The sequence below is a fragment of the Bactrocera latifrons genome, unplaced genomic scaffold (genome assembly GCF_001853355.1).
Source record: "Bactrocera latifrons isolate USDA-ARS-PBARC rearing strain unplaced genomic scaffold, ASM185335v1 scaffold_27, whole genome shotgun sequence".
Taxonomy (NCBI): Eukaryota; Metazoa; Arthropoda; class Insecta; order Diptera; family Tephritidae; genus Bactrocera; species Bactrocera latifrons.
In genome coordinates this window covers 1,103,937-1,128,298 of record NW_017536296.1, presented here as the reverse complement: position 1 = coordinate 1,128,298, position 24,362 = coordinate 1,103,937, and the positions used below count along the sequence as shown (strand labels likewise).

Below are 24,362 nucleotides of genomic sequence, written 5' to 3'. Positions count from 1 at the left end.
TGGGAAACATTAAAATTCTATGTTTAAACATTTTTGGGAAAATTTAAAATTCTTTTTTAAATCCAACATTTTTTAAATAAAATATTTTTTAGATTCAAAATTTTTAAAATAAAAACACGCAACCAAAAAACGGGAATAAATATTTAGAAAAAATAAAAACAATTAAAATGTGTAAGTTTAGCGAACAGTGCTATAAAGTATTAAAGATGGTGGCTCTCTGTACGAGCTGTAGTTCAAAAAAGGTAGAACACGAAGTACGCAAAGGCAAAAAAATATAAATTCAAAAACAATTTGGTTTTAATTTTTTACTATATGCTTAGGATTAAATTTTGTAATGCCTTATTTGGAATTAAAAATTAATTATTAATCCGGTTTGTGAGATTGGCTTAAAAATTTAAAATTACTTTTAATTAAGTTTTTAGGGATTATAAAATAAAAAAAAAAATTTAAACATTATTTACTACCCTGTATGAACTCCAAATTATCACACACAAACCTACCGCAACAAAGTTTCACTGTTGCTTGTGCTGCTCTTTTGAAAAAATTCCTGAAAGATACGCCGCACAACTCTAGCCAATACGGCTGCATACTGTTTGAAGCTTTCGTGTTTCATGGTGATTTTCTTCTCTTGCAGCGCTTGCGACACTGCCCACAAAAGTTTCTACAATCAATCATAATTGAAATAAAATTTGTTTTTAGCATATAAATAATTTCACGGTGTACCTTCCGTTGATTCTCCGTTAAATTGTTTGTTTGTGCAACTATTTCCGAGTGCGCACGTTGTATTTTAGCAGCGCTATTCATGGCCGTTGAACCAGACGATAAAGCGCTTGTGCTGCCAAACAAAGTGATACTACTGCCGAGACCTGTGCTTCTACTAGCCATTAAATTGCACGGTTCAACACCAGCAATGCAAGTTAAACCTGAAATCGCAGTGGCTGTAGGCAGTGTTGACGACGAACCCGCCCCAATACAAAAACTTTGACTTTTAATTTTTAAGGCACGTGGTGTAAAATTCTCAGCACCGCCTCGAAACAGTTTGCTGCTTTGTGATGGTAAATCAGCGGAGTCGTCGTCGTCAATAGCTGCACGTTTGCGTTTAAAGATCGAATCAAATTGTTGCGCATTTAATCGACTTTGCTGTGCGGCATTCAACTTTAGCGTATTTGCATATGTGTTTTCTGTTTCTTTGTCGGGTGAGAAAAGTGCACGTTTTGATTTCTCAACACGATTTGCTATTTCGGGCTTAATGCTGGGCATCAGCCTTTGGACGGACTGTTTCTGTTCCATTTGCTTAGCTGGGCTTTGAAACAGTGCGCGTTTCGAAGATTCTCGCGACGGGCCGGGTTTACTGAGATCACAACGGAAAAGTCGTTTACGTGCCGATGATGATGGCGTTTTGCGATCTAAACGAAAAATAGACACCGAAAGTTATAATATTATATTACAATATTAGTGTATATTATTAAAACATTAGATAATTACTTTTCTTTTTGCTGCCTGGAGTCATACGTTTTGGAGTATTTTTACGGCGATTTTTATTCTTCCTGCAGAGAGATTAATTAATGATGGATTTACATTGATATAAAGATTGCTGTACATACTTTTGAACATCCACCAATATTTGTGGACCACGCAAACTATTTGATTTCTGAGTGGCCAACTGCGCTGAAGAAAAAGTGGCACGACGTCTGGCCAAATGGCTTAAACGATTTCCAGGGGATTGTGTCAGTAATCTGAAAAATAATAACGAAAATCAGAATTTATACTGTAAAAGATTCAACTATTTTTCATTATTTCACTCACTTCATACGTGCATTACGCTTTTTCGCGCTAGATGGTGAATTACGATATGAAGACGCTGTTTCGGCACCAATGAAACGTTCAATTACCGACAAGCCCAAATATTCGTTATTTTCAGACGCCTTGCATAGGTTAAAACTGAAACAAAAAACATAACAAATAAATTTTCATTTAAAATCTTATGCCAAGCGCATTACTTTACCTAAGACCATGTTGTCTAACACCAAGCACCTGTCGCCAACCCATTTCCTTTGTCTCATCAATCGGATGTGTGGGCTTGAAGAGGCTGGCACAAGTGTTTGAAATACTACCAGCACCTAAACTACTTGTGGAGTTGATATCGACCGTAAAATCGAATATATCCTGTTTTCGACTTATCACAGCGCTGAAAATGTCCAATTGTGGTATAGTTACCGATGGAGGTGGTGGTATACCGGCCAAACATTTTCGTATACGCCGTAAGAGTTCCTTTTCTCGACGACAGTTCTCGCGATATAAACTGTAATTATCTGCACGCGGCTGATCTGTTTGTTGTGAATCCAATTCACATGTTTGCTCTTCAGCGAAACTGGACTCAGTTGGGCAGTTTACTGATTTATTTACACTTGTGTCCATAGATGCCTCAACGGTATTTTGATCATTATTTGCGTTGTCAATAGCAATGGCGACTGGTGAACCGATTTTCACCTGATTTGAATTTTCTGCAATCTCCGTTGCTTCTTCCTCAACAGCGGTCCCAACATATTCAATTAATTCTTCAGCTTTGTAGCGATCTTCAAAATTGCATGTGTCCACGTCTTCTTCATTTTCATCGTCATCGACAAATAAGTCTGGTGATTTTTCATTACTATATTTTTTAAGAATAAAAGATTGATTAAGTTGACTTTGAATTTCAATAGTAGATTCTCCCTCTTTTTCATCAGCTGTTGGTGGAGTCAGACTTTTTATTTTTCCATTGAACGATAGTTCGACCTCTGCCAATGGCTGATATTGGCGATTTGAAGCTACAGGTTCCAATTCTTTGCTAAGTGAAAGCAAATAATCGACGCCATTTTCTTCAGAGACTTCATCTATTTCTGTAGGTGAGACCTTTTCATTCAGTAACTGAATGTCAACTGCATTACAACTATTTTCCTCGACGATCATATCATAGAATCTTGAAAAGACGGTGTTGCCTTTTGTGGGAACTGGATTTTCTAACGAATCAGGTAGGTGAGCAGAGACGGAAGTAGTAGGAAAGAATTGTCTTTGCAATTTGCCATAAGGACTTTCTGTAAAGCCTTTAAATGCTGACTCTAAGCTTATTGGTCGGCTTGCAACAGTTTCATTACTTCTACTTGGTGATGGTTCTTTATATATTCCTGGCAAAGAATTGGACATTGCTGATATTAGTGGAATTTTATTTTCTTGACTTGATATATAATAATTGCCGTCTGCTTGGATTATAACTTCAGTTTCATAGGATGGTGGTTTTAGTATATATGGTAAATGCATACTTGCGTCATAAACTGAGCTGTACTCCAGTGGCTCGGAGAGAGACGACTAGAAATGTGAAAAATATAAATATATTTCAAACTTCCAAATAATATAAATAATGTAAAATGTAGATGTTAATATAATGATAAAATAGAGCATGCATATTAAGTAATGAAGCTATACAGTATCTATTTGGAGAATTAAGAAAATTTGGAAACCACTTACACCACTAGACGGTTCAGATTCATAGCTATTATTAACTTTGAAGCGTTTTTCTGCGCTCATACTTCAAAAAATTGCACTCACAGTCCTAGCTTTTGAAATAACCTGTAGTAAGGAAAGTATTTTTAATTCTACCCCAAATACAATACACTACAATATTAGGATAGTAAATACTTTACATATTACTTTCAACATACTTTATAAAATTAAATACATATTTTATAAAAACTAATTTAATACAAAGCTAAATACATATTCATTTATATTATTTACCAATTCTAAAAAATTCTTTCACTATTGTATATCTAGGTTTTTATAAGCAATTTACAGCCAGATGTTCACATTTATAAAAAAAAAAATCACTCAAAGCGTAGGGAAAAGCGCGCGCCTGTTGTTGTTGCCGCTGATTTCTCTTTACACATATGTACGCTATTATTCAACACCAACTAATTAATCCAATAGAATATTACAACAAATTTTATTTAGTCAATTTAAACGCATTTCGATAATATTGTCCTTTATAAACCTTTATCACGAAATATAATTAAAATATCCTAAAATAATTATACAAAATTCTGCTGCAGTGGTCTATCTGTCTGCAATTGGTGAAGTTGCATTGCCACTGGGCACTGAAACTGTCAAAGTTTTATGGTACCACCCGTGTCATCGATTAAAGAATACCGATTAACACGATTACTCATAAAATATATGTAAAAAGTGTAGTGTAAAAGTGTAGATTGCTTAAATAATTAAGTGAATGAGGAAAATTTTTTATAGATATGTGACGGTGTCTGGTGTAAACTATCATTATCATTAAATGAATTTTCACAACTGACAACCATTTGATTCATATGAAATTCAAAAAATATTAGAAATTTAAATTTAAAAGGTTTGCAAAGTTAATATACAAAAAATACTTAATTAATAATAAAAGTGTAATCTCTTATATCGTTTTTGTCAAAATATATCGATAATATAATTACATCCTTGTTTGTTTACATATATTACAAACCTGAAAATATTTTTTCCCAATTGTATATTATTTATCCAACTTTGAAAGTAGCGACCGAGGGAACGATTGCAACTTCTAAATAAGCAAAATATTTAATATAGAAAAGTCAAAGATGCCACTAACTGCTGAAAATGCTGCTCTACAAATTCAGGTACATGTATACGCTAGCTCTCATATTAGATGTTCATATTAAACATTTACAACATTGTGAAGGACCGTTTGAAAGATTTGCAGCGGCTCATTCATCAAATCGACGAGGAACGTAGGCGTTCTGAGGCGAATGTGAATAGTATACTTCGCGCACAACAATCAAATTTTCCACCACAAAAGTTGAAAACATTATTCAAAACGGGACTTCAAGACGCTTCTCATGAAGAAGCGACTATACGTGGGGCTTTAGAAAAAATACAAGAGATTCGGAATATTCGAAATGAACGTCGCGTTGCTGCTCGCAATGCTGGTAATAAAGAAGCCATACGGCGAGGAGCCCTTATGAAAATGGTTCAAATTTCTGCACAGACCTTGCCTCTATTTGTAAGCAAACCGGGTGAAAAGGTGCCTCCTTTATGTGGCGCTACGCCAGCAGAAAGCAATTACATTGCAAAAGTCGGTGATAATGTAGCGGCTTTAGTCAAAGGTGTAGAAGATGATGAAAATTGGATTTTAGCAGAAGTTGTGCAATTCTTACACCGCCAAAACAAATATGATGTGATCGATATAGATGAAGAGCAAAAGGATCGTCATGTACTAAGTAAGCGTAAGATTATACCACTGCCGTTGATGAGAGCTAATCCAGAAACTGATGGCCATGCGTTATTTCCAAAAGACACAGTTGGTATGTCAAAACATAAACCGTATAAATATATATATACCATGATATATTATATCTATTCTTTTTAGTCATGGCACTTTATCCGCAAACTACATGTTTTTACAAAGCTATTATACATCGTTTGCCGCAGACAGCCACAGAGGATTATTTGGTGCTATTTGAAGACTCATCTTGTACAAACGGATACGCTGATCCATTACCAGTAGCTCAACGGTATGTCATTGCTTACAAACCAACAAAGAAGAGTGGAGGGGGTGGAAGTGGAAGTGTTTCTTCAGCATAAGAAAATAAAGAAAAACTTATTTATATTCAGTAAATTTATCTTATAAAATAAAATCTAATAATTAAATCTAAATTTACAATTAAACTACTCTTCATCACCATCTTCTTCATTGTCTGACTCATCTTGATCCATTTCTTCATCCTCTACATCATCGCCTTGGCCACTGTCTGTTTTATCCTCGTTGTCATTAATATCATCTTCAACATGCAATTCAAAACCGCTTTCCTTTGTCCAAGAACATTTCATTGTTAATTGAAATTTGGCCATGGGTTTCGCAATCAGTTTTAATATTCTCGCTTGCTCTGGTGTCAACACTTTACCCTCTTCACACACAGTGTAATCACTATACAACGTTACAACACCTTTTTGAAGTTTTGTTGGCATTCCCAGCGATCGCAAATGTGGTTCTATGGAATGTGTGAATTCCTCTAGCGGACCTGCCGGCAACACAACAGTTTCTGTTGCTTTAAAACCACTGCGAGCATATTCCACAGCCCAGTACTTTTTTGCCCACTCCAAGACCTCTTTCTTTGATTTTTCTGTGAATAATAGACCAACTTGTCCTGTAAGTCGCTTAGAAAGCTAAAAAGTGATACCATTACATCAATTCTTACAATTTATATTTATAAATATTTACCTTATAAAGATCTATTTCTATTTCCTCAGTTTTTGTGCGTCCTAAACCTATTTGCATTATGCGATTTTTACCAAAGAAGAATCGAGAGTTTGTTTTCCATTCTTGACGAAGATCCTTTAAAAGATTGTTACGCATATTTTGAACTTGAAAAACAAAAATATTTGGGTATTTTTCAACACAGTGTCGTATATCATCAATAATTTTTTGTTTCCATGCCAGCCCTTTCCGATTAGTCTTGGTCAACGAAACTGTTCAAGTAATACGCATAAATAAATAAGTTATTGGAAGCCAATTAAACATTACTGAGATTTCATTGTTATAAACTTACTCTTTTTATCTCTTTTGGAGCGTGGCATTTTTAAATTAGTTTATTTTGGGGAAACAAATTGGTGTATTTCTCGATTTACGCTAAAATTTACTGTGCCAAACAACACGTGCAGTATTTCAAATGGTTAAATATTATCGAAATAAATTTTACAATACAAAGTGTATATCAACCCTGCGATACATTTTTTAAAAACGATTAACATATAATTGGAAATCTGTGGTTTTATTATTTGGAAACGTTTATATCACCATATGGTTTACAATTCGTATTATTAAATACTATTCTTTGAGCCCAATAAATATTATTCCAATCCTTAAACTCAATTTTAGCTATTACAAAGTCTTAGAAATGCAAATAATATATTAAAATAATTTTTATGAGTATGTAAATTCAGTATTAGAATTGTAATAGATTGTATATATCAGGGAAGCTTCTAATAGTGCTAGGTATATGAAAAGTGCTTGGCAATACATATTTTAATATTTTATATTTTATAATTATAAAACCATTGAAACATTATATTCATAAGTATTTGAATTCATAGCAGTATACAATATGGTTTACATATTAATATATTTGTAATTGGACGATATAAGTGTAGCTTTAAACTTTGTTTTGCCAAAGTCTGCAACCCTGTTTTCCCATCTCTGTCTCAGATTTGTCATCGATTCGTCAACGCGTGGGAAAAGAAATCGGTTTGTCTGTCGCAATTGTGAAAATTGAAATAAATTTTAAATTAAATCGTTGGTGAATTTGTAAATTGAGTGGTAAGTACTAATTATATTGAATGCGCAATTTATTGCTATGAGACTTTTTTTATCTACCATACAAATGTGTATAAAGTGTTTAGAGAATGTGAAAAGTGCGGTTGTGTAGGTAGAAAAAATTAGCAGGTGGAACAGGCAGGTATAACATGTATGCCATTAATATAATACGAAAAGGTCATTAATATATTGGCTAAAAGAGTTAATACAATAAACGTCGAAGTGGATTGTATTCATTAAAGAACTGAGAGCCTTTTTAGCAAAGTTGGTCGTTGGTCATTGTTATGGAAGAACGCACTATTCTCTATAGAGCATAGTTCAATTAAAAGTTGATTTTAACTGAATACACTTACCGTTTTGCACGAAATTTTTTTACTAATAGTTAATCGGAATTTGGCGGTGCAAATGGTTTTCCCGGCTGCGACGCAGCTAACCATGTAGTCATGATGACGTAATGCGCTAAATCAGCTCGGCACAGAGTGGTCATGCCGCAATAATATTGCAGTGATAATTGGGGAAACAGGGTTGCATAGAATATCCTATGCCTCAACAAGCAATCGTTCATATTTCGACATATATATATCGTTTAATATGTTTCTAGTGGTTAATATTAGTAAATAATTTCATTTCATTATTTCGTTGATTTTGTATCCATATGTAATGTATATGTTTTAAAACATTCATATGTACAAATATATTGTGCTTACAGTTTTTCCTACACAAGAGGCTACTAATTTTTCGGGACCGCCGATATCGGACCACTATATCATAAATTTGCTGAACTATCTAAATCAATTTGTATTGGAAATTCTTTATTTTGAAGGTTAGTTTACCATCCTTTGCTGCAATGAAGACCATGTTAATATGTACATACATATAATGTTGATGAATACTATTTCCAAGCTGTACCAATTGAAGTGTAATTACCAACAATTGAACGGCCTCTGTATCAAATGTACTTGTATAAAAGCGTTGTAGTCGATGTATCATCAGTTCGGTTGAGCGATGCATTATTCAGAAGGCGGATGAATAAGCCGGTTGCATATTTTATTACAATCCCCTGTTGAACCGCTTCAAAACAGTGTGACTACTGCCACAATTTCTCTTATATGTACATATTTATATGTACGTATGCGTAAATTTGTGTTCATAAAAGTTATTGCACTTGTATATGTGTTTGCCAGTCAATGCAGCACGTGATCTGTTGATATTGCAGATGAAATTTTTCTAAATTCTATACTATACCATATTGTACTATACTATATACATATCATTCACCGATCCAAACGGGGTTAGATCGCCGAAAGGACAGCCCATGGTCGGATGAAATCCGAGTCAATTCCGGTACGTAGAACCGGCTGTCGTGGGAATTGACACTGACCTCTTTGCATGCCCAACCCACCGCACCCATTTAACACCCCTTTCCCTTTGGTCCGACCCCGTCGAAACAGCACGTTTCCTGGGCCYCCCGWTAGATGACATCGACGACAACACTGATAACCCTCACCATCCCAACGGGGACTGATAATCGTTACAACAACAACAACAACAACATACTATATACATATGTATATCAAAAAATACGCATATATTTAATATTTAATATAATATTTTTTGTTTTTTGTATGTAAATAAGTATACATATTAAGTTTCTTTAATATGGAGGCGTATGTGCCTCAATGTGGTCTACGAAATGCATTGACTTCATATTGTTATCGTTCACATCTCATTCATTTTGATAAGGGGCATTGTGATTTTAAGCCATTGTTGTTTTTTTATTGTGTATACGAAGGGCTTTTAAATATAGTATCTCAGAGTTGCCAACACTTTTGCAGAGCGACCTTGCTGTGAGCATGTGCTAGTCCTGGAATAAATATGTAGAGTTGAGAATATATTTCATGCTCATAATTGTGGACGATGTAGAGTAAAAAAATCGCAATACGGTCAGTTGATTATGCATTTTATGGGTTGTGTATCTTTGTATAGTATCAATTGTTCTTTCAATGTAATTTTATTTGCGAATTTCTTTATCGTTGAATTGTTCGCTCCAACTCTGCTCGCAAATGAACATTACCGCGAATTTTTTCAGATAGCTGAACTCTTTTTAGAGTGCATTGTAGGAGCACTAATGGAGAAGAGGTTGATTTGTTGATGCGTAGAGCTGCCACCTAAGGTCTTATAGATTTTGAATTTTTTAGTATATACAATTTTTTGATAATTGTGTGATAATTATTTTGGTGAAATTTTTATCTATTTAAATAGTATAAAGCTTTCTGTAAACTATTTTGGAGTATAAAATGCGGTGACAGTCCTAAAACGGATATGAATTCGGTTCGCTACGGTTAAGGAAAATAAAATGTGTACCGTTAAAGCAGCATGCTTTTAGGGGCTACATACTTCCTGACATCCTGAAATAAATATATTAAATATCTGGAGTAATTTTGATAAATATATACATATTTTAGTTTAGTAGTAGTTCTTGGACAACTAGCCACATTTTTTTTAGCGAACGCCATTCCAGAAACATCTGGCAATTCTACTGTACTGACTCAGTTCCGCTCTGCACACGCGCACTATGTTCTCTATTCTCGCGAGAAGTACAAGTTGAATAGTTTTCTTCTTGGCCGTAGTCTCAGCATAGTGGTTTCCATCGTCTGTATGTCGTTGTCGTCGCTTTCAGTCGTTCGTTCTCGTTGTCGTCGTTGTAGTCGTTGTCGTCATTTCAATTGAAGCAAAAGTAAGTAAAATATAATTTTTACCTACTTCATAATGCAAATGAAAATTAATGGAGAAAAGTGAAAAATAATAAAACGAAGTGATAAAACGTTGTATAATTAAAGACATTTGGCATTTGTGTATTGAAGAAACGAACTTATTGAAATTTCTATTGTATGTACATATGTACAGATCTTTATATGGCTCAAAGTGACGAAAGGCACACTTTTAAATCATTAACGATTTTACTTAACTAGTGGACTTTGCCGTGATGAAATATGTGTAAATATATGTCCATAATTGCAAAACCTATGGCTTTAACTGCCTCTTTTTTTTACCTTTCGCGCTGTCATGGTTTTTTCTAGTATAATAAATGTGGTGTGGTGTGGTATGACTACACATATGTATGCACGTTTAACTCGATCGATAAAAATACTACGCAAAAAGTACTGACGACCGCAGCGGCGAGTAGAGCAACAGCAACAGCATGCAAAGTAAAAAAGCAACAACAACACCGCCTCACTGGCGGAACCCATAATAGTAGGCAACTTAAATAATAAGAGTGTGTATGTGTGTTTGTGTGCGTGTATATGTGAAATTCCTCGTTCGTTTGTTCACTCGTCGTTATCCACAATCCACCAAGTTGGGGGGCAACACATATTTGGCAATCAAGGCGGTGGCGACAGGCGACTAGCGGTTGGCTGTTGTTGTTGATTATGATGGCCTGACTTGCGCTCGTAGTCGCTACCACATTTTCTTTACCTTACCAACTTGGATGCGCCTATCGAGTTAACCATGTTTGCAGACGTTTTGCCGTTTTTATAATGTCATCTAATTACGGATAAAGAATGCCGACAATGTTTTTTGTGTAGTGAGTCTTCAATGAAATACTTCCAAGTACAACAACGGGTTGATATAACTACGATCTTAAACTGTAATACACATTAGGTACAAAATCTCTCCTACTCGTAATATTTGCAAAGACTTTTGAATATAAATTACGTATGTTCATACATACACATGTATGTTTATATAGGGTATATGTCTATACGTATGAAGTATACTGCGGTAACTTGAAGCGTATACAAGTGAGTCAACAAAAAGTGACGCAGACGTCGACGCAAGCGTTGTCACGGTTGGAGTATCTAAACAGTTTTTCCCTCCATTCCATATGACTGTCCAACAATATTTCTATCCAGTAGATAGATCATTTTTTATTAATATAAATCTTTTTCCATAATAACTTTTAATTAAACACATCCTTTTTTTTGTTTCGGTCCACTTTTTCTAATATTATCCATAGTGGCACATTCTTACCTTATGTATTATGGTTGTGTTCTAACATAGATACAAACATTCATAATCTTCTTAACGCAAACAAACTTAAAAATTGGTTTATAAGTATGTATGTGTAAATATTCATATCTACATGTACTACATACATTGAAATGTGCGGCAAAATGCGTATGTGCAGAAGACCGTTCGCGAGCGGTTGTCGTTCTTTGCCTTTGCTACCAAGTCGTTATTCGGTTGTTTCTTCTTGCATATAAGAACGATATAGAAATTTATTGAGTTCTCCACCACGTCGTTGGGCTGAAGTCATTGCGTTGCCTTGCCGTCGCCGATGTTCTGATAAAATTTTATTGTATCCCCACATCTAATTTTTAGCTTGCATTCGCTCAAACTACACATCCGCCCATTCATGCTCGTATTTAAGTATATACATATTTGTGTATGCATGTATATATGTACCAATGTATGTATGTAGGTCTCTTTTCTTTGGCGTTGGTGGTGTTGGCACTACCTTTGTCGACTCGTTCGCCGTTGCTGCTGCTATTGCTATGCCGTTTGTGGTACGTGCTGGATGGTGCTCTCGTACTTGAATATATGAAATATATCAGTATTTCATGACTCTCGCTTAAATTTTTTTGTTGTTGCTATTACTGTAGAGGAGCGGTATCCCCTCAAGTAGACTTCACTGCACATGCCACCAGACCTGTATGGTACTGTTTGCTTCGGTTCTCATAATGACTAACGTTCTTGGCACTCTGGCTCTGGTGTTTTTCGTGCTCTCATCGTAGTAACTCGTTTCAACCATGTATTTCTCATAGCAATGCTCACTGCTTTTTGACATGTGATTTTCGAATTATGTTAAAAGTCATACATTTGTAGTTTTTTTTGAATTTTTGCTGAAAATTTCATTTATTTGTCTTTACTCTAATCAGCTAATACTAACACAAATAACTTCAAGTAAATAATTCAGCATATTCGTAGTACGAAATGGTTTTTCATTTACGACTATCGGTACACCTCAACCCTCCTGTTGCTCATCAAACAGTCATTAAGATTTGCTTTTTGTGTAATTTCGTTAGCATTTCACTGCAGGCATTGTGCGACAATAGCTCATTGACTTTCCGCTCTGGCGCTCTCTGTGCCGTCATTCAATGGTCGCACTAACTAAATTTATTATAAATATAGTATCTCAACTGATATAATGCGCATGGCTTTTCGCACTAGGGTGTAGTAGCGAGTTCACGTTATTTTAAATTTTATGTTTGCTTTCATTTTGATTTATTTTCTATATGATTTACTCGGCAAATGTTAGTTTAAATTGTCATTATTACGTTTAGCGAATGAAAAACACGAGGCGCATGTATCTCCCAATTTATTTGAATACCCATACATATAGTACGTTGCTTGAGACATGCTCTCTTTTTCCTCAACTACTCACTTCCAATGATTTACTCATTTTTGCTCACAGAAAGTTACACTTTCTCGAAATTAGCGTTAGAATGTGTTATTATCTATGTCCAAGAAGTTAGTATCGCTGGATTGGTTCTTATGATATATTCGGTGTATTATAGGAAGACCTTTTAGGGACTATCCGTTTGGTTTTCTAAGTTTCGTATTGATGTTGTTCTAATTATGCTTCGAAAATTCTCTTAATGTTTTCAAATTTGCAACATATTTTCATTAACCAACTAGAAATTAATTAATAATTTCTTCAAAACTTTTGCCTGCCACACTGCAAAACTGCATTTATTTTTGTACTTGTTTTTATTAAATTGATTTTCGCCGGTAGTTTTTCCTCGGCTAGTCAAAGAGACAATTCAAAAATATTCTTTGTCGATACTTCACATTCTCTAAGCGCTAATTATTTTGTCTGCTATAGATTTTAGTTTTTTATACGAAAAGGTGAAAGAAGAAATGACGCGGAAAAGTAATATGAAAACTATTCGTGTATGCTCTCACAATCATCTGTTGTTTCGTTTCTCCTTTTGTATTATTTCCTAAAGTTTAGAAGTGTATTCTTTCGATAGTCGTTTGTTTAAATATAACTATATGCATAACATTATATGTACATATACACAAGCATGCATAAAAATGTACATATATGCTTTTCTTACATAGATCATTTCATTGCGGCTAGAAACCATTTATTTTTAGCTTTGCTGTCAGTATTTTATACTTTTTTTGTTCGCTATTGAAAACTTCTCTTTTGACCGTTTGTGTGTTTGTTTGTCATTTTTTATTAATTCTGTTGTAAACGCATTCTTAACGAGATAGGAAATATTTGATTTGATTTGTCATCGAATCATGCTTTGGAACAATAATTATCAGAAAACGCTTTCTCTTTATTGTGTACTTGCAATCTGTTATCGCTCTTTTAACATATGTACATCCATATTTACGTAAATATGAATTTTCGAGTGCTTTAGTACAATTGGAAATTCCAGCTTTACATAAAAGCAGAACTTGGCCTAACTCTGGCGAGCTGTGTACTTCTACAACTTGATTATAGTTCGTATTTTCAGCGGTTTTTCGTTGAACAATTTATAGTGAATTACTTAACAAAAATTATATTGCAAATTTAATAAAGATTATTGAAATTTTGAATTTTAACTACTTTTTATATACAATAAAATGTTAAATTTCCGCGTAAGAATGAAATTCCAAAAAGTGACAGGAAATCAGTTGTTGTTTTGCGTATTTGTTATTACCGTTGATAGACTTGCCATCCTGTTACTAGTAACTCTTCAGTTAGTTAGTCACATAAATACAAATTGTGTAAAATTAATATGTCGTCTAATAGCATTGTCTACATATTCGATCTTGACTTTGAAAAACTATATTACGTACTTGTATATCCTCCCTACTGATTGACATTAATATATACAATTATAAAGAAGAAAGGAGAAAGGAGGCATCAATTAGGAATTCTTAGTAGTTGAAATAGTGGACTGCTTAATTCTGGTTCTACTATATACAAATATACATTTAAAAAAAACATAGACATATATGTATGTAGTATAGAGTTAAATATGTATGCATTTACTTCCTGGACACTAATTGCTCGACAATAAGTTGCAAATTAGCGCACAAAATGACGATTTCCTCCACACTCGCCTCCCAGTTATTGTTCGATTTTCCTTTCCGTGTCTATGCACATAAATGATGTTTGCACATAACTTTTAATTTGCATTTCTGCTTTTGCGTTCTATTTGTTTGGGAATTATTGCAGTGACGCAAGCATATACGTAATTACTTCTTGTCCTCCAAATATACTGTGGCACAGTCACATTGTGTTTACCCAGCAATTCTCATAGTTTTCATTTTCTCATGTGCCTTAGTTATCATAAGTGTATATATATATATTTATAACATATAAATAAATACATCGTTATATGAGTGTGTCATATCATCTGATCAAATTTGACTCGGACTAGTCCGTTTAAACTGCGCGCGGAAACATTATGGATAAAAAAAAAATTCCTAGATTGGTATAACTCTTTGTAAAGTTTGATCTCCACATAGTATGTCAATTAGTGTGTGCTTGACAGTTGTTTGTTTACGACGCGAAAAGTTTGGATGGCGATTTTTACATAGAAAAAAAAATGAATAACAAGTTTGCCTGACATTGTGTTTTTGCAACGGCTACGGAATCGTTTAAAATGTTCCAAAAGTGTTTTGGTGTTTTGAGGAATCTTCTTTAACACGAACACAAGTATTTGAGTGGCACAAAGCATGCAGTTAAGGTCGTGCAGTCATCGAAAACATGCCTTTTTCTATGCTCTCGTCATTAGCAAAGGTGGGACTCATTCTTCTACCTTTGTGGAAAAAACGAAAAAGGTAAAGAAGTAGTGTCTTCTTGGTATGAAATAGATAGCAGAGAACATCAACATGTCTTGTGGATCGACTCAATACATTTTGGTTACTCACACCAGAAGACCTTAATCGTCGGGTAGAGGTCGCAAAAGAGATAAGAGATACTTGACACACTGAGGACGAGCATCCTATCATCATCAAATGGTTTATTACTGGCGACGAAACCTGTATTTATGAATACGACGTCGAAACCGTCCAAAAATCAAGTGAATGGCGCTCCATAAAAAAATAACGAAACTAAAACTTCCTGAAAGCACTGAAGGCTGTCGCACTCTAGGCTTATAACAAGTGTTATAAATTCAATTAAACCTGACATTCTTATATTCCCTCAAAAGGAGCCGACTGAAGGCGTTAATAAAGCTTTGTAAAGAATACATAAATTTTTTGTCAGTCCGGTTTAAATTTGATGAGGTTGTATATTCTACTATGCCATGTTAATTAGCTTATGTGTATAAATAACAATCGTCAGTTAATTTATTATATAAATGTCATTTATTATGCCCGCTGTAATGATTATTTAATTAATAATCAAGTGTATTTGCTTGCACCAATGTGATCAGTGCAGCTGTCGTTGCATCACTTATGTTATCAATAACAGCTATTTACCTCTTTTACTCATTTTGTTGGTAATATTATTTATTAACATCGAAGTAATGCCTTTAATTTCTGCAAAGTGCATCTAAGTGCTTTGCGCAAAGTGTGCCTTTGTATTGGCTAATAGGCTCGTTCATTTCTCTAGCATTGGCAACCTCGCATTTATGTACTTGCATTGTGTAGAAAACCGCTCAATACTTGTATGAGAGGTGTTTAATTGATTCAGTTTCGTTTGATTGTCATATTGAGAAAATTCGCTTTTCTGTAACTGAAAGGAAATGACTTCGTCCGGACTGAAATCTTTATAGTTTGTGGGCTGTAGCCCGAAGTTGATTTGTATCAAACTCAAGCGCAAACAATACTTCATAATTATCAGGTTTTGAATAAATACGGTTGGATGTTGCAGTGGAAGAAAAGAAGTTGTGAATGAGAAGGAAATATTATCTCATTGGATGGAGCGAAGCATGGTTCAAGTATCTTAACTTTTAATTACTGACGGATCTAATGAATATGTTGTTGTTATAACGAAAGAAAGAATACGCCAAAAAATTTTGACTGTCCTCGGCCGAATTTATTCCGGGACCGTTCCAATCACGTAGTCACAACGTACGATACAATGTTATACTGCAATTTTAGCCATTTTCCGAGAAGTTGTTATCTTATGGACATGGACCTGAACTTAAAAAATTTTGTAAACAAATATCCCTTTAAAAAAATTACAATTTTTTTTTGTTTTACAAATCCATCAATCCATAAGGAATTGGTATAGCTTGCCATGGAGCAACTAGCGCCGTTCTGCAATACGGTGCCACCTTCCATTTTGTGCTAAAATGAATCCGACCAATAACGCCATTCTCTGAAATCTGTGCTCAAAAGGGCATGGCCACGACAAGTCAGCAGCTTTTCTAGGCGTCAATACCCAAAATCCTTTGAATATATTTATATTTTGCCTTGATTTTAACACGTACGCCTTGTAAATACTTTCATAAGTGAAATCTTTGACAGTCATCTATTATTGAAGTTCATTTTATGGCACTGAAGTGAAGATGATTCAATATTTCATTGCTGCATAAATTTTCAATGTCGCTTATGGAAATCACGTAAACGCCTCAAAGCTCAAAGCCTATTCACAGCGAAATTCACCGTATGACCAACATACTCAACAGCTTGGGAAAGAGAAGACGGCGTCAACCTGTCTAACGATTGGCCTATTGAATATTTATCCACCCCTATGTGGAAGAAAGTGATGGAAAAGGATGGTGTGGTATCCTTCAATGTGGCACACAATATTTTTGAGTCGAACGTGTAAGCGCTCATCTATTGTACTATCCATTTATGAGATTTCTATATGTATTTATAAGATTTCCTAATAATAAGTTTACACTATTGAATTACGACAGCTTATAGTGGCTTGCTTACAGTTAGGCGTGTGTGACGGTGTCACCTGGTATAAAAAGCTACTTTTCTTTATTTGGGTTTTACGCTAGTAGCATGTTGGGCGCCTATTCGTCCTAAATCGTGTTCGTTGTTATTGTTTTCGTGCAACTAAAATATGTTCACTGTTGCTATGCTGTTGCGGTTTCCCCGCACGAATATTTCCAAAACTGTTTCATTAATTTTACATTTTCAACAAATGGATCTTTTTTATTGTTGTTTAACAAGAAAATCATCGAGAAGCTGAATTGCGCAAGGACATCTTATTGATTTTATGCCACACAAACACACACACACACACATATGCATACATATATAAGTGGGTCTGTGTACGTGTATATGCGACTCTCCCACCCACTGTGAGAACAAGACTGTTTAACATCACCTGGGTAACGATGCCCGATGAGAGCAGCGCCAGTATGCCACACAGCGCAGGCAGAGTGATGATTCAGCGCGAAAAGAGGAGTCTAAATAGCCAGCGAGCATGTATTTCATTTTGTTCGCACTCCCCTTTTGCGTTTTGCAGCCTTGCGGCTAAACTTGGCGAAGGTTGACGGCTTTAATGCGGCACATAGTGCTAAGCCTCTGCATGCATATTCATAAACAACATGCATGCTTAGGAAACAACAGTATTATAGACGGTTTCAAAAGAGTCGGTAGGAAGGAAGTCTCAATTTGTTTATGCAGCAATTTTTTTTTTTTTTTTTAAAGAAAAACGGTTTTTATTTTGTTTCAGATAGATGTAAGCTTTACAAAAAATCACCGAAAAATTTTAATTTTTGAATAATAATCGAAATTCATTAAAAAGGTTGGAAAATTCATATTTTTGTAGTAATCGGAGACTTTTTGAGTGTTTTATTGTGATATTACAACAACGAAAAATCCATATTTTGGGAGTAATCCGAATTTGTTTTATGTTGTATATTACAACAACAATAACACATTTTAAAACTTTAAAATGTCGAAAATCGCTATTTCCGAAAAAATTTTATTTTTGAATATAAAGAAAATTAATTTAGCCTACAAACAGCTAACATGCCTTTGGAAAAGTCTAAATCTAATCAACTACAAACCTCAGTGTCATCAATCACATGACAAACCCACTAAAAATGTGGTTAGCTATTGCTTCAAGTCTATATTTGGTGTAAATTTTATGGAACGCTTCATGCTAGCCTTTCAGCTCTTTGTCTCCACCTGTTTGAGCTTTAGTCAACATTCGCGCTCCGTTAAGTAATACAATTTATTTTTGGTTGTACTGCCCATAATATTGCTTATATACACTTACATATGTATGTGCAAACAAGCTGTTATGGCCTGTAATGTGTAAGTACGCGTGTTTGTATCAATCAAGGGTTGCTCACACCTTGAAAATATTTTGTTCCAGAATGTCGCGCATGAGTAAAATACACCAAACAAAGCTTTAAAACGTCGTTCTATATATAGCAGCTACAACATATACATATACAAATGCATGTACATATGTATGTAGTTATGTATTTATATTTGCTCAGAGGTAACCATGTGTTTAGCCCACAGTTGAGTGCACAATACGGATTATTGGTAAATGTGGTCTTTAGAAAATATCGTAATTTAAGTAGACTGCTTCGGCACACGTCAACTTCCCTTCACTTGACTGACTCACTTTCCATTTCACTTCGACAGCGCCGTTGACAGCCGCTTTATTTCAAACATACATATTTATATATATGCTGTTGTCACTTTGTGTTTATGCCGCCCGTTATAAATTTATTTCACTTGATGAATTCGGTCCTTTTTGTAGTCCAGCTCACCTGGTGGTACTTATTTTCGATTTTTTTTTTAAGTAAGCGCAGCAGGAAGTGTGTAGGTTTGTATTCTTGTGTGTTATATCGTTTTTAGTATTTTGTATTTGTATTATTTTTTGTGAGAGTATTTTTTCTACCTTCATATACACGTGTACGTCTCCACTTACTCGCTTACTATACATCTTCGCTTGAGTGATTTTTCGGGCTTCTGTATAAAAGCAAGTCCTCTCATATCCCTTAAAATATTACTTGAAGCATGAAAGTATACAGAATTATAAAGTATAAATATTGCTTTCGTTCTTATGAATTAATTATTTACTCATATATGTATTTATGGAGGAGACAACAGTGGCTGAACATAATATTCCGACAATTAGAATTTAAATGAAATATAAAATTTCACGGCATAGGCTCGCCATCGTGTTTGCTAATTAAAATATCTACTATATAAATATATAAAAAAATATTGAATATTCTTATTTTACCAGAATTCTTCTCAAGATGAATTTGTCAAACAAACTGAAGCATCAAAATCAAGTATTTGTATGGAAACCTTTTTTTATTTCACAAGTTATCTTCACGAAATTATATCTACATGGCCTACTGCCCACGTCAATGCTTCAACATCTGAAAATTGTTCAGATCGGAGTATTATAGCATATATGTAGCTCTCATACAAAATCCAGTTTTTGTATGGAAAACTTTTTTATTTGACAATGTATCTTCACGAAATTGGACATGGACAACGCTACAATCTCCGAACAGATTGTTCAGATCGGAGTACTGTAGCATATAGCTCTCATACAAATTGAACGCGCAAAATCCAATTTTTGTATGGAAAACTTTTTTATTTGACAATATATCTTCACGAAATTGGCCATGGATTGTTGTCTAAGACAACGCTAAAATCTCCGAAGAAATTGTTCAGATCGGAGTACTATGGCATATAGCTTTCATACAAACTGAACGCTCAAAATCCAGTTTTTGTATGGAACTTTATTTGTGACAGTATTGTAGCTTCGGTGTTAAGTAAATACTAAATATTATTACAAGTAAAATGTAATTCATGCTTTGTCCGGTTTAATTTTTGAGCCACTGTAACATATATTCAAAATTTCATTAGAAGCCTATACCAAAGTACCCTGTGTATATATGTATGTCTAGATTTTCTTACAGCAATTAACCTTTTTTAGGTTTAACGTGTTTTTTTAATCGTCCAATTGCTTTCATCACCACTTTTAATTCCGCAAACATTTCATATAATCGGCAGAAGCATTTAAACCGTTATTACCAAACTGATTGCAGGCAATTCACGCCAAGTACATATTGCTGCTGGAACATTTCACTGTTTTCCTTGGCTTAAGGCCACCAACACGGATTACAAGCTTTAAAACTAGACATACATATCGCCATATATAGTATACACATGCATATATGTGCTTAGTTGATAATAGACTTTTTTGCATTTTTCCTTTGTTCTATTGTCATGTGAATTTCTCCTTCTGCTGCTGTTGCTGCTATTTAACCAGTGAGCACATGTTAACTGTTACAAAGCGCCTGTCCACATACTATATATACAAATAAATTAATGCACATACCAACTGCTGGGTTGCGCGCTACATATATGTACATACATATTTCTGCACAATATCGTCCCCACAGCAGCTTATTTGCCTGTTCTAAAAGCTTTGTGTCGGTATTTCTAGTGAAATTACTCTCTCACTTGTCGGTCGTTGGATGTCGTTTATGACGGATGCCGGGGACCTTGTCCTTTAAATCAATGTTTCTGCCACTGTGGTATAAATTTCAACTCATTGGGCTGTGTTGTTTGATTGTTTCGTTGGTTGTGCGACACAAACTGACTTGACTGCACTTGTCATTCAATATTTCGCTTAATATGTGGTTTTTGCTGTTGTTGCACACACACACACATTCACCCCTTTATCAATTGTTGGCTGGGCGAGTGTGTGTGCGCTTGACAATGAAATGTGTGCCCTTCTCCTTTCCGATTCTACACACGCTTCGAGCAGCAATTAAAATGCTGTCATTAAAAATGTAACAGAAATTTTCTTCGTGTTTACAAAATGTTGAACAAAACACAAGTTAACATATTTGCGCAGGCTGTGACCCCGAATATGTATATTTTTTGCATTTAGGTTGTTAACATGCGTGCTGAAGTGTAGATAGGCGCTATGGCTTCATATATTTCTGGTGTACCTGGGTTAACGTGTTAATTATAATAATTTTATGGCAGTGAAATATTTAAAAAATCGCTTTTGCAGTAAGATTTGCATTGATTGCAACAGCAACACAACTTTAATGCTGTTTTTATGCTCTTAGCAGAGTATTTAAAATCGACCTTCTTTCTGTCTTTCGGTATATCTATAATCGATCTGAAATTTTGCATAAGTTATTTTCTGCCTATGATGCTGATCATTTATCGGAATCGCCGTTATTGGACCACTATAGCGCGTGGCTAACCGATCTAAATCAAGTTTTTATATGGAAAACTACTTTATCTGTCAAAATATTGTCAAGAAATTTGACACAGATTATTTTCTAAGCAATGCTACAATCTCCGAACAAATTGTTCAGATCGGACGACTATAGCATACAGCTGACGTACAAACTGACCGTCCAGAATTAAGTTCTTGTATGGAAATATTTTTTATTTGACAAGATATCTTCACGAAATTTGACACAGATTAAGACAGCAGTCAACGCCACAACCTCCGAACAAATTGTTCACGTCGGACGAGTATAGCATACTGCTGTCGTACAAACTGACCGATTAAAGTTAAGATAAAGGTCTTTTCATACCATTTAATGCTATAATATAAGCAAATGTGAAGAGTATAATAGCTGTGCTGCAGCCGAAGTTAGGGTTTTTACTTGTTCAAGTCAGAGTTTTGCTGACAAATAATCAAACATTCAAAGTCAACTTATTTTTCACTTCGAAAATCCTAACGGTACCTGGTATGATTTCGTACATAAATTTGTATGAATCAGTTGTTTCGCTTTAACTATCTCGTTACAATTAATATAATCATCATTGTTTACGTTTTTATTATATCTAAATCACGTAGGTATGATTGCGCATGCTTAGCTCGAGCTGCGTTTTGTATGCCGATGACTCACATATTTATTTGCAATCAGCTATTTATATTACTCATACGCCATGTCATACGGCATTGATCACTTGCTGATCATTGGTACACTAATTAAATACAAAAACAAAAACGTATAAAGTAACTAGTAAGTGATTACCTTCAGCTTATAAAAACACATTGAAATAACTGTTTTTTTTTCACTGTGTGGAATAAATTGTATTAAGCCCAAGATCAAACAAAATCTAAGCAAAACATAATGCGTCTATGTAATGAATATTTATATAGTACATATATATATATATGTATATTTTTTACGTGGGTATATAGCGCTTGTTATGTATAAAATTCATCCACATAAAAATATATGCATATTTGCGCAGGTTAAAAATTAGCTTCAAAAAGTGTCCACGATGCTAAAAATATTTCACACACATACCTACACATACATATGCACAAAAACTCATTTCAAAGACACAACTACCGTTACATGTTGCCGCCTGAGGCAATGTTTTACAAAGTGGACGGTCGTTCAGGTCAGTGGTTGGTATGTATGGTGTCTGTACATACTCGTCTGTTCACCAGTACCAGCGCTCGGGTCATCGCATTCATGTCAACTCGAAATAAACAAATTAGTCAATCGACCCACATGATGGCCATTATGTAAAGGGCTAACCTATTAGGTGGTACGTACTACCTGATTTCCTGTTATTTATGTAATACAACACGGCGCGTTACGCTCTAACGCCTGAATGTATGCTATGATGTTTTTTTTATTTGCACTCAATTTGTATATCTGCATTTGTGGGTCGTCGGATGAGTGAGCTTACAAGCGGCAGGGCAGCAAGCTTAGCTGTGGTATTTTTAAACCTATGAGCCAGTGGTGCTTTCGCTCAGATGCTCCATCTTATTTCTATGTAATGTTGCAGCTTTTGCTTCGGGTGCGCTGTGTTTGTGTGTGTATAGCTGCAAGCATTTGTTAGGTATTTTGCTACTTCTTTAATTAGGGTTTAGTGCAGAAAATGACCAAAGTTGTAAAACAAAAAGGAAAATGTATTACCTGCCGCCCGCTCGTCCACTTCTTTAGCTTTGATTTAATTAAGTACATTGTATGTATGACAAAGTTGACAACAGTAGGTTCGAAACACCAAGTGGGTACTTGAAAGCAGTAGGTATTTAAATACTTTTTAGGTATTCAGATTGCTTTTTTGTATAGTTTGAGATTTATTATTTTGGAATTTTAGGAAAATGTAACTGGATCTAAAGTGCGTTCTAAGGAAGTAGAAGAAGTGTATTCGTGTGAGTATGGTGTTACTAATATAATAGTCCTCCGTTCGAAAAATTTCTCAATGAATTATTTTATTATAAGTTTTTTATTGTTATAAACATACACTATTACCAAAAAATGAAAATTACAAAAAAAAAAAAAATGTTTTAAACCCATCGCGACGCCATTTTCGGTGACCTTCCGAAAAAAAGATGCACCCGTATTGGCAGGATAACTCTTTACAGGATTTAGTTAAAACCTTAACTTATACCTTAGACGAAGGAAAAAATGCTGAAAATTGGATTTTTGGCAGACATTTTTACAAAAATAATGAATATTTCGCGATTTCAAATAGTTGTAATCGAAAAAAAAATTATTCGTCCTAGTCTTTAAGAACTGTATCTCAAAGACCTATGTATCTCAAAGACCTATGTATATCTCATATCGATTGAGTAGGTAGGCCTCTAGAAATCTTGCCAACTGACGTCAAAAACACAGTTTCGAGAAAAACGCGTTTAAAGACGCCGCACTTAGCCTAGCTAGCCCCGAGCGCCCAAGGTCTCAAGGCTCTATCTCCGAAACTATTACTCGGATCAACTTGAATTTAGAACAATATAATATAATTTTAGAATTTAATAAGACAATAAAAAAATTCTATTGTTTGAAACCCATATAACCCCTTAAAAAATCGGCCCAATGCCACGCCCACAAAATGGCGAAAACCGAAAACCTATCAAGCGTCATAACTAAGCCATAAATAAAGACATTAAAGTGAAATTTGGCACAAAGGATCGCATTAGGGAGGGGCATATTTGGACGTAATTTTTTTTGGAAAAGTGGGCGTGGCCCCCACCTACTAACTTTTTTGTACATATCTCGAAAACTGCTATAGCTATGTCAACCAAACTGTATAGAGTCGTTTCTTTTAGGCATTTCCA

At 34.7% G+C, this 24,362-nt stretch overlaps 4 protein-coding genes across 7 annotated transcripts in view; 2 read left to right on the top strand and 2 right to left on the bottom strand.

Moving 5' to 3' along the window:
- Nucleotides 1–4,114, bottom strand: part of LOC108969957 — a 5,754-nt gene extending 1,640 nt beyond the window's left edge. The window contains exons 1-8 of one of the 2 annotated variants that reach the window (XM_018935012.1): nucleotides 3,775–4,114; nucleotides 3,505–3,606; nucleotides 2,006–3,345; nucleotides 1,807–1,941; nucleotides 1,605–1,736; nucleotides 1,486–1,547; nucleotides 724–1,406; nucleotides 501–661 (exon numbers count right to left, since the gene is read on the bottom strand). In XM_018935012.1, coding sequence (XP_018790557.1) covers nucleotides 501–661; nucleotides 724–1,406; nucleotides 1,486–1,547; nucleotides 1,605–1,736; nucleotides 1,807–1,941; nucleotides 2,006–3,345; nucleotides 3,505–3,564 — 2,573 coding nt within the window. In that variant the 5' untranslated portion in view covers nucleotides 3,565–3,606; nucleotides 3,775–4,114. The remainder of the gene's footprint in view (nucleotides 1–500; nucleotides 662–723; nucleotides 1,407–1,485; nucleotides 1,548–1,604; nucleotides 1,737–1,806; nucleotides 1,942–2,005; nucleotides 3,346–3,504; nucleotides 3,607–3,774) is intronic. The other variant, XM_018935013.1, reaches the window with a different exon arrangement.
- Nucleotides 4,115–4,486: 372 nt separating this feature from the next.
- On the top strand, nucleotides 4,487–5,662 carry LOC108969917 (SAGA-associated factor 29). The gene is made up of 3 exons (XM_018934929.1): nucleotides 4,487–4,664; nucleotides 4,727–5,348; nucleotides 5,414–5,662. The coding sequence occupies exons 1-3, from the start codon at nucleotides 4,626–4,628 to the stop codon at nucleotides 5,626–5,628; spliced, it is 876 nt and encodes a 291-aa protein (XP_018790474.1). The 5' UTR covers nucleotides 4,487–4,625; the 3' UTR covers nucleotides 5,629–5,662.
- Nucleotides 5,645–6,866, bottom strand: LOC108969918 (mRNA turnover protein 4 homolog). The gene is made up of 3 exons (XM_018934931.1): nucleotides 6,594–6,866; nucleotides 6,266–6,513; nucleotides 5,645–6,210 (listed from the first exon to the last, which is right to left on the bottom strand). Exons 1-3 carry the CDS (start codon nucleotides 6,619–6,621, stop codon nucleotides 5,713–5,715), a joined length of 774 nt encoding a protein of 257 aa, XP_018790476.1. The 5' UTR covers nucleotides 6,622–6,866; the 3' UTR covers nucleotides 5,645–5,712.
- A 384-nt stretch (nucleotides 6,867–7,250) lies between these two features.
- Nucleotides 7,251–24,362, top strand: part of LOC108969915 (14-3-3 protein zeta) — a 49,597-nt gene continuing 32,485 nt past the window's right edge. The window contains exon 1 of one of the 3 annotated variants that reach the window (XM_018934928.1): nucleotides 7,251–7,360. The gene's annotated coding sequence lies outside the window, so the exon portion shown is untranslated. Of the gene's footprint in view, nucleotides 7,361–10,002; nucleotides 10,095–24,362 lie in introns of those variants that run through there. The other 2 variants (XM_018934923.1, XM_018934924.1) reach the window with 2 other exon arrangements.

What these genes read in the sequence shown, in the direction of transcription:
- LOC108969917 (XM_018934929.1), top strand. Translation starts at nt 4,626, where the DNA reads ATGCCACTAACTGCTGAAAATGCTGCTCTACAAATTCAG. An exon ending in ATGCTGCTCTACAAATTCAG is followed by an intron (nt 4,665 to 4,726) that starts GTACATGTATAC and finishes AACATTGTGAAG; the next exon opens with GACCGTTTGAAAGATTTGCA. An exon ending in ATTTCCAAAAGACACAGTTG is followed by an intron (nt 5,349 to 5,413) that starts GTATGTCAAAAC and finishes TATTCTTTTTAG; the next exon opens with TCATGGCACTTTATCCGCAA.
- LOC108969918 (XM_018934931.1), bottom strand. Translation starts at nt 6,621, where the DNA reads ATGCCACGCTCCAAAAGAGATAAAAAGA. An exon ending in CTCCAAAAGAGATAAAAAGA is followed by an intron (nt 6,514 to 6,593) that starts GTAAGTTTATAA and finishes TTACTTGAACAG; the next exon opens with TTTCGTTGACCAAGACTAAT. An exon ending in TAGAAATAGATCTTTATAAG is followed by an intron (nt 6,211 to 6,265) that starts GTAAATATTTAT and finishes ATCACTTTTTAG; the next exon opens with CTTTCTAAGCGACTTACAGG.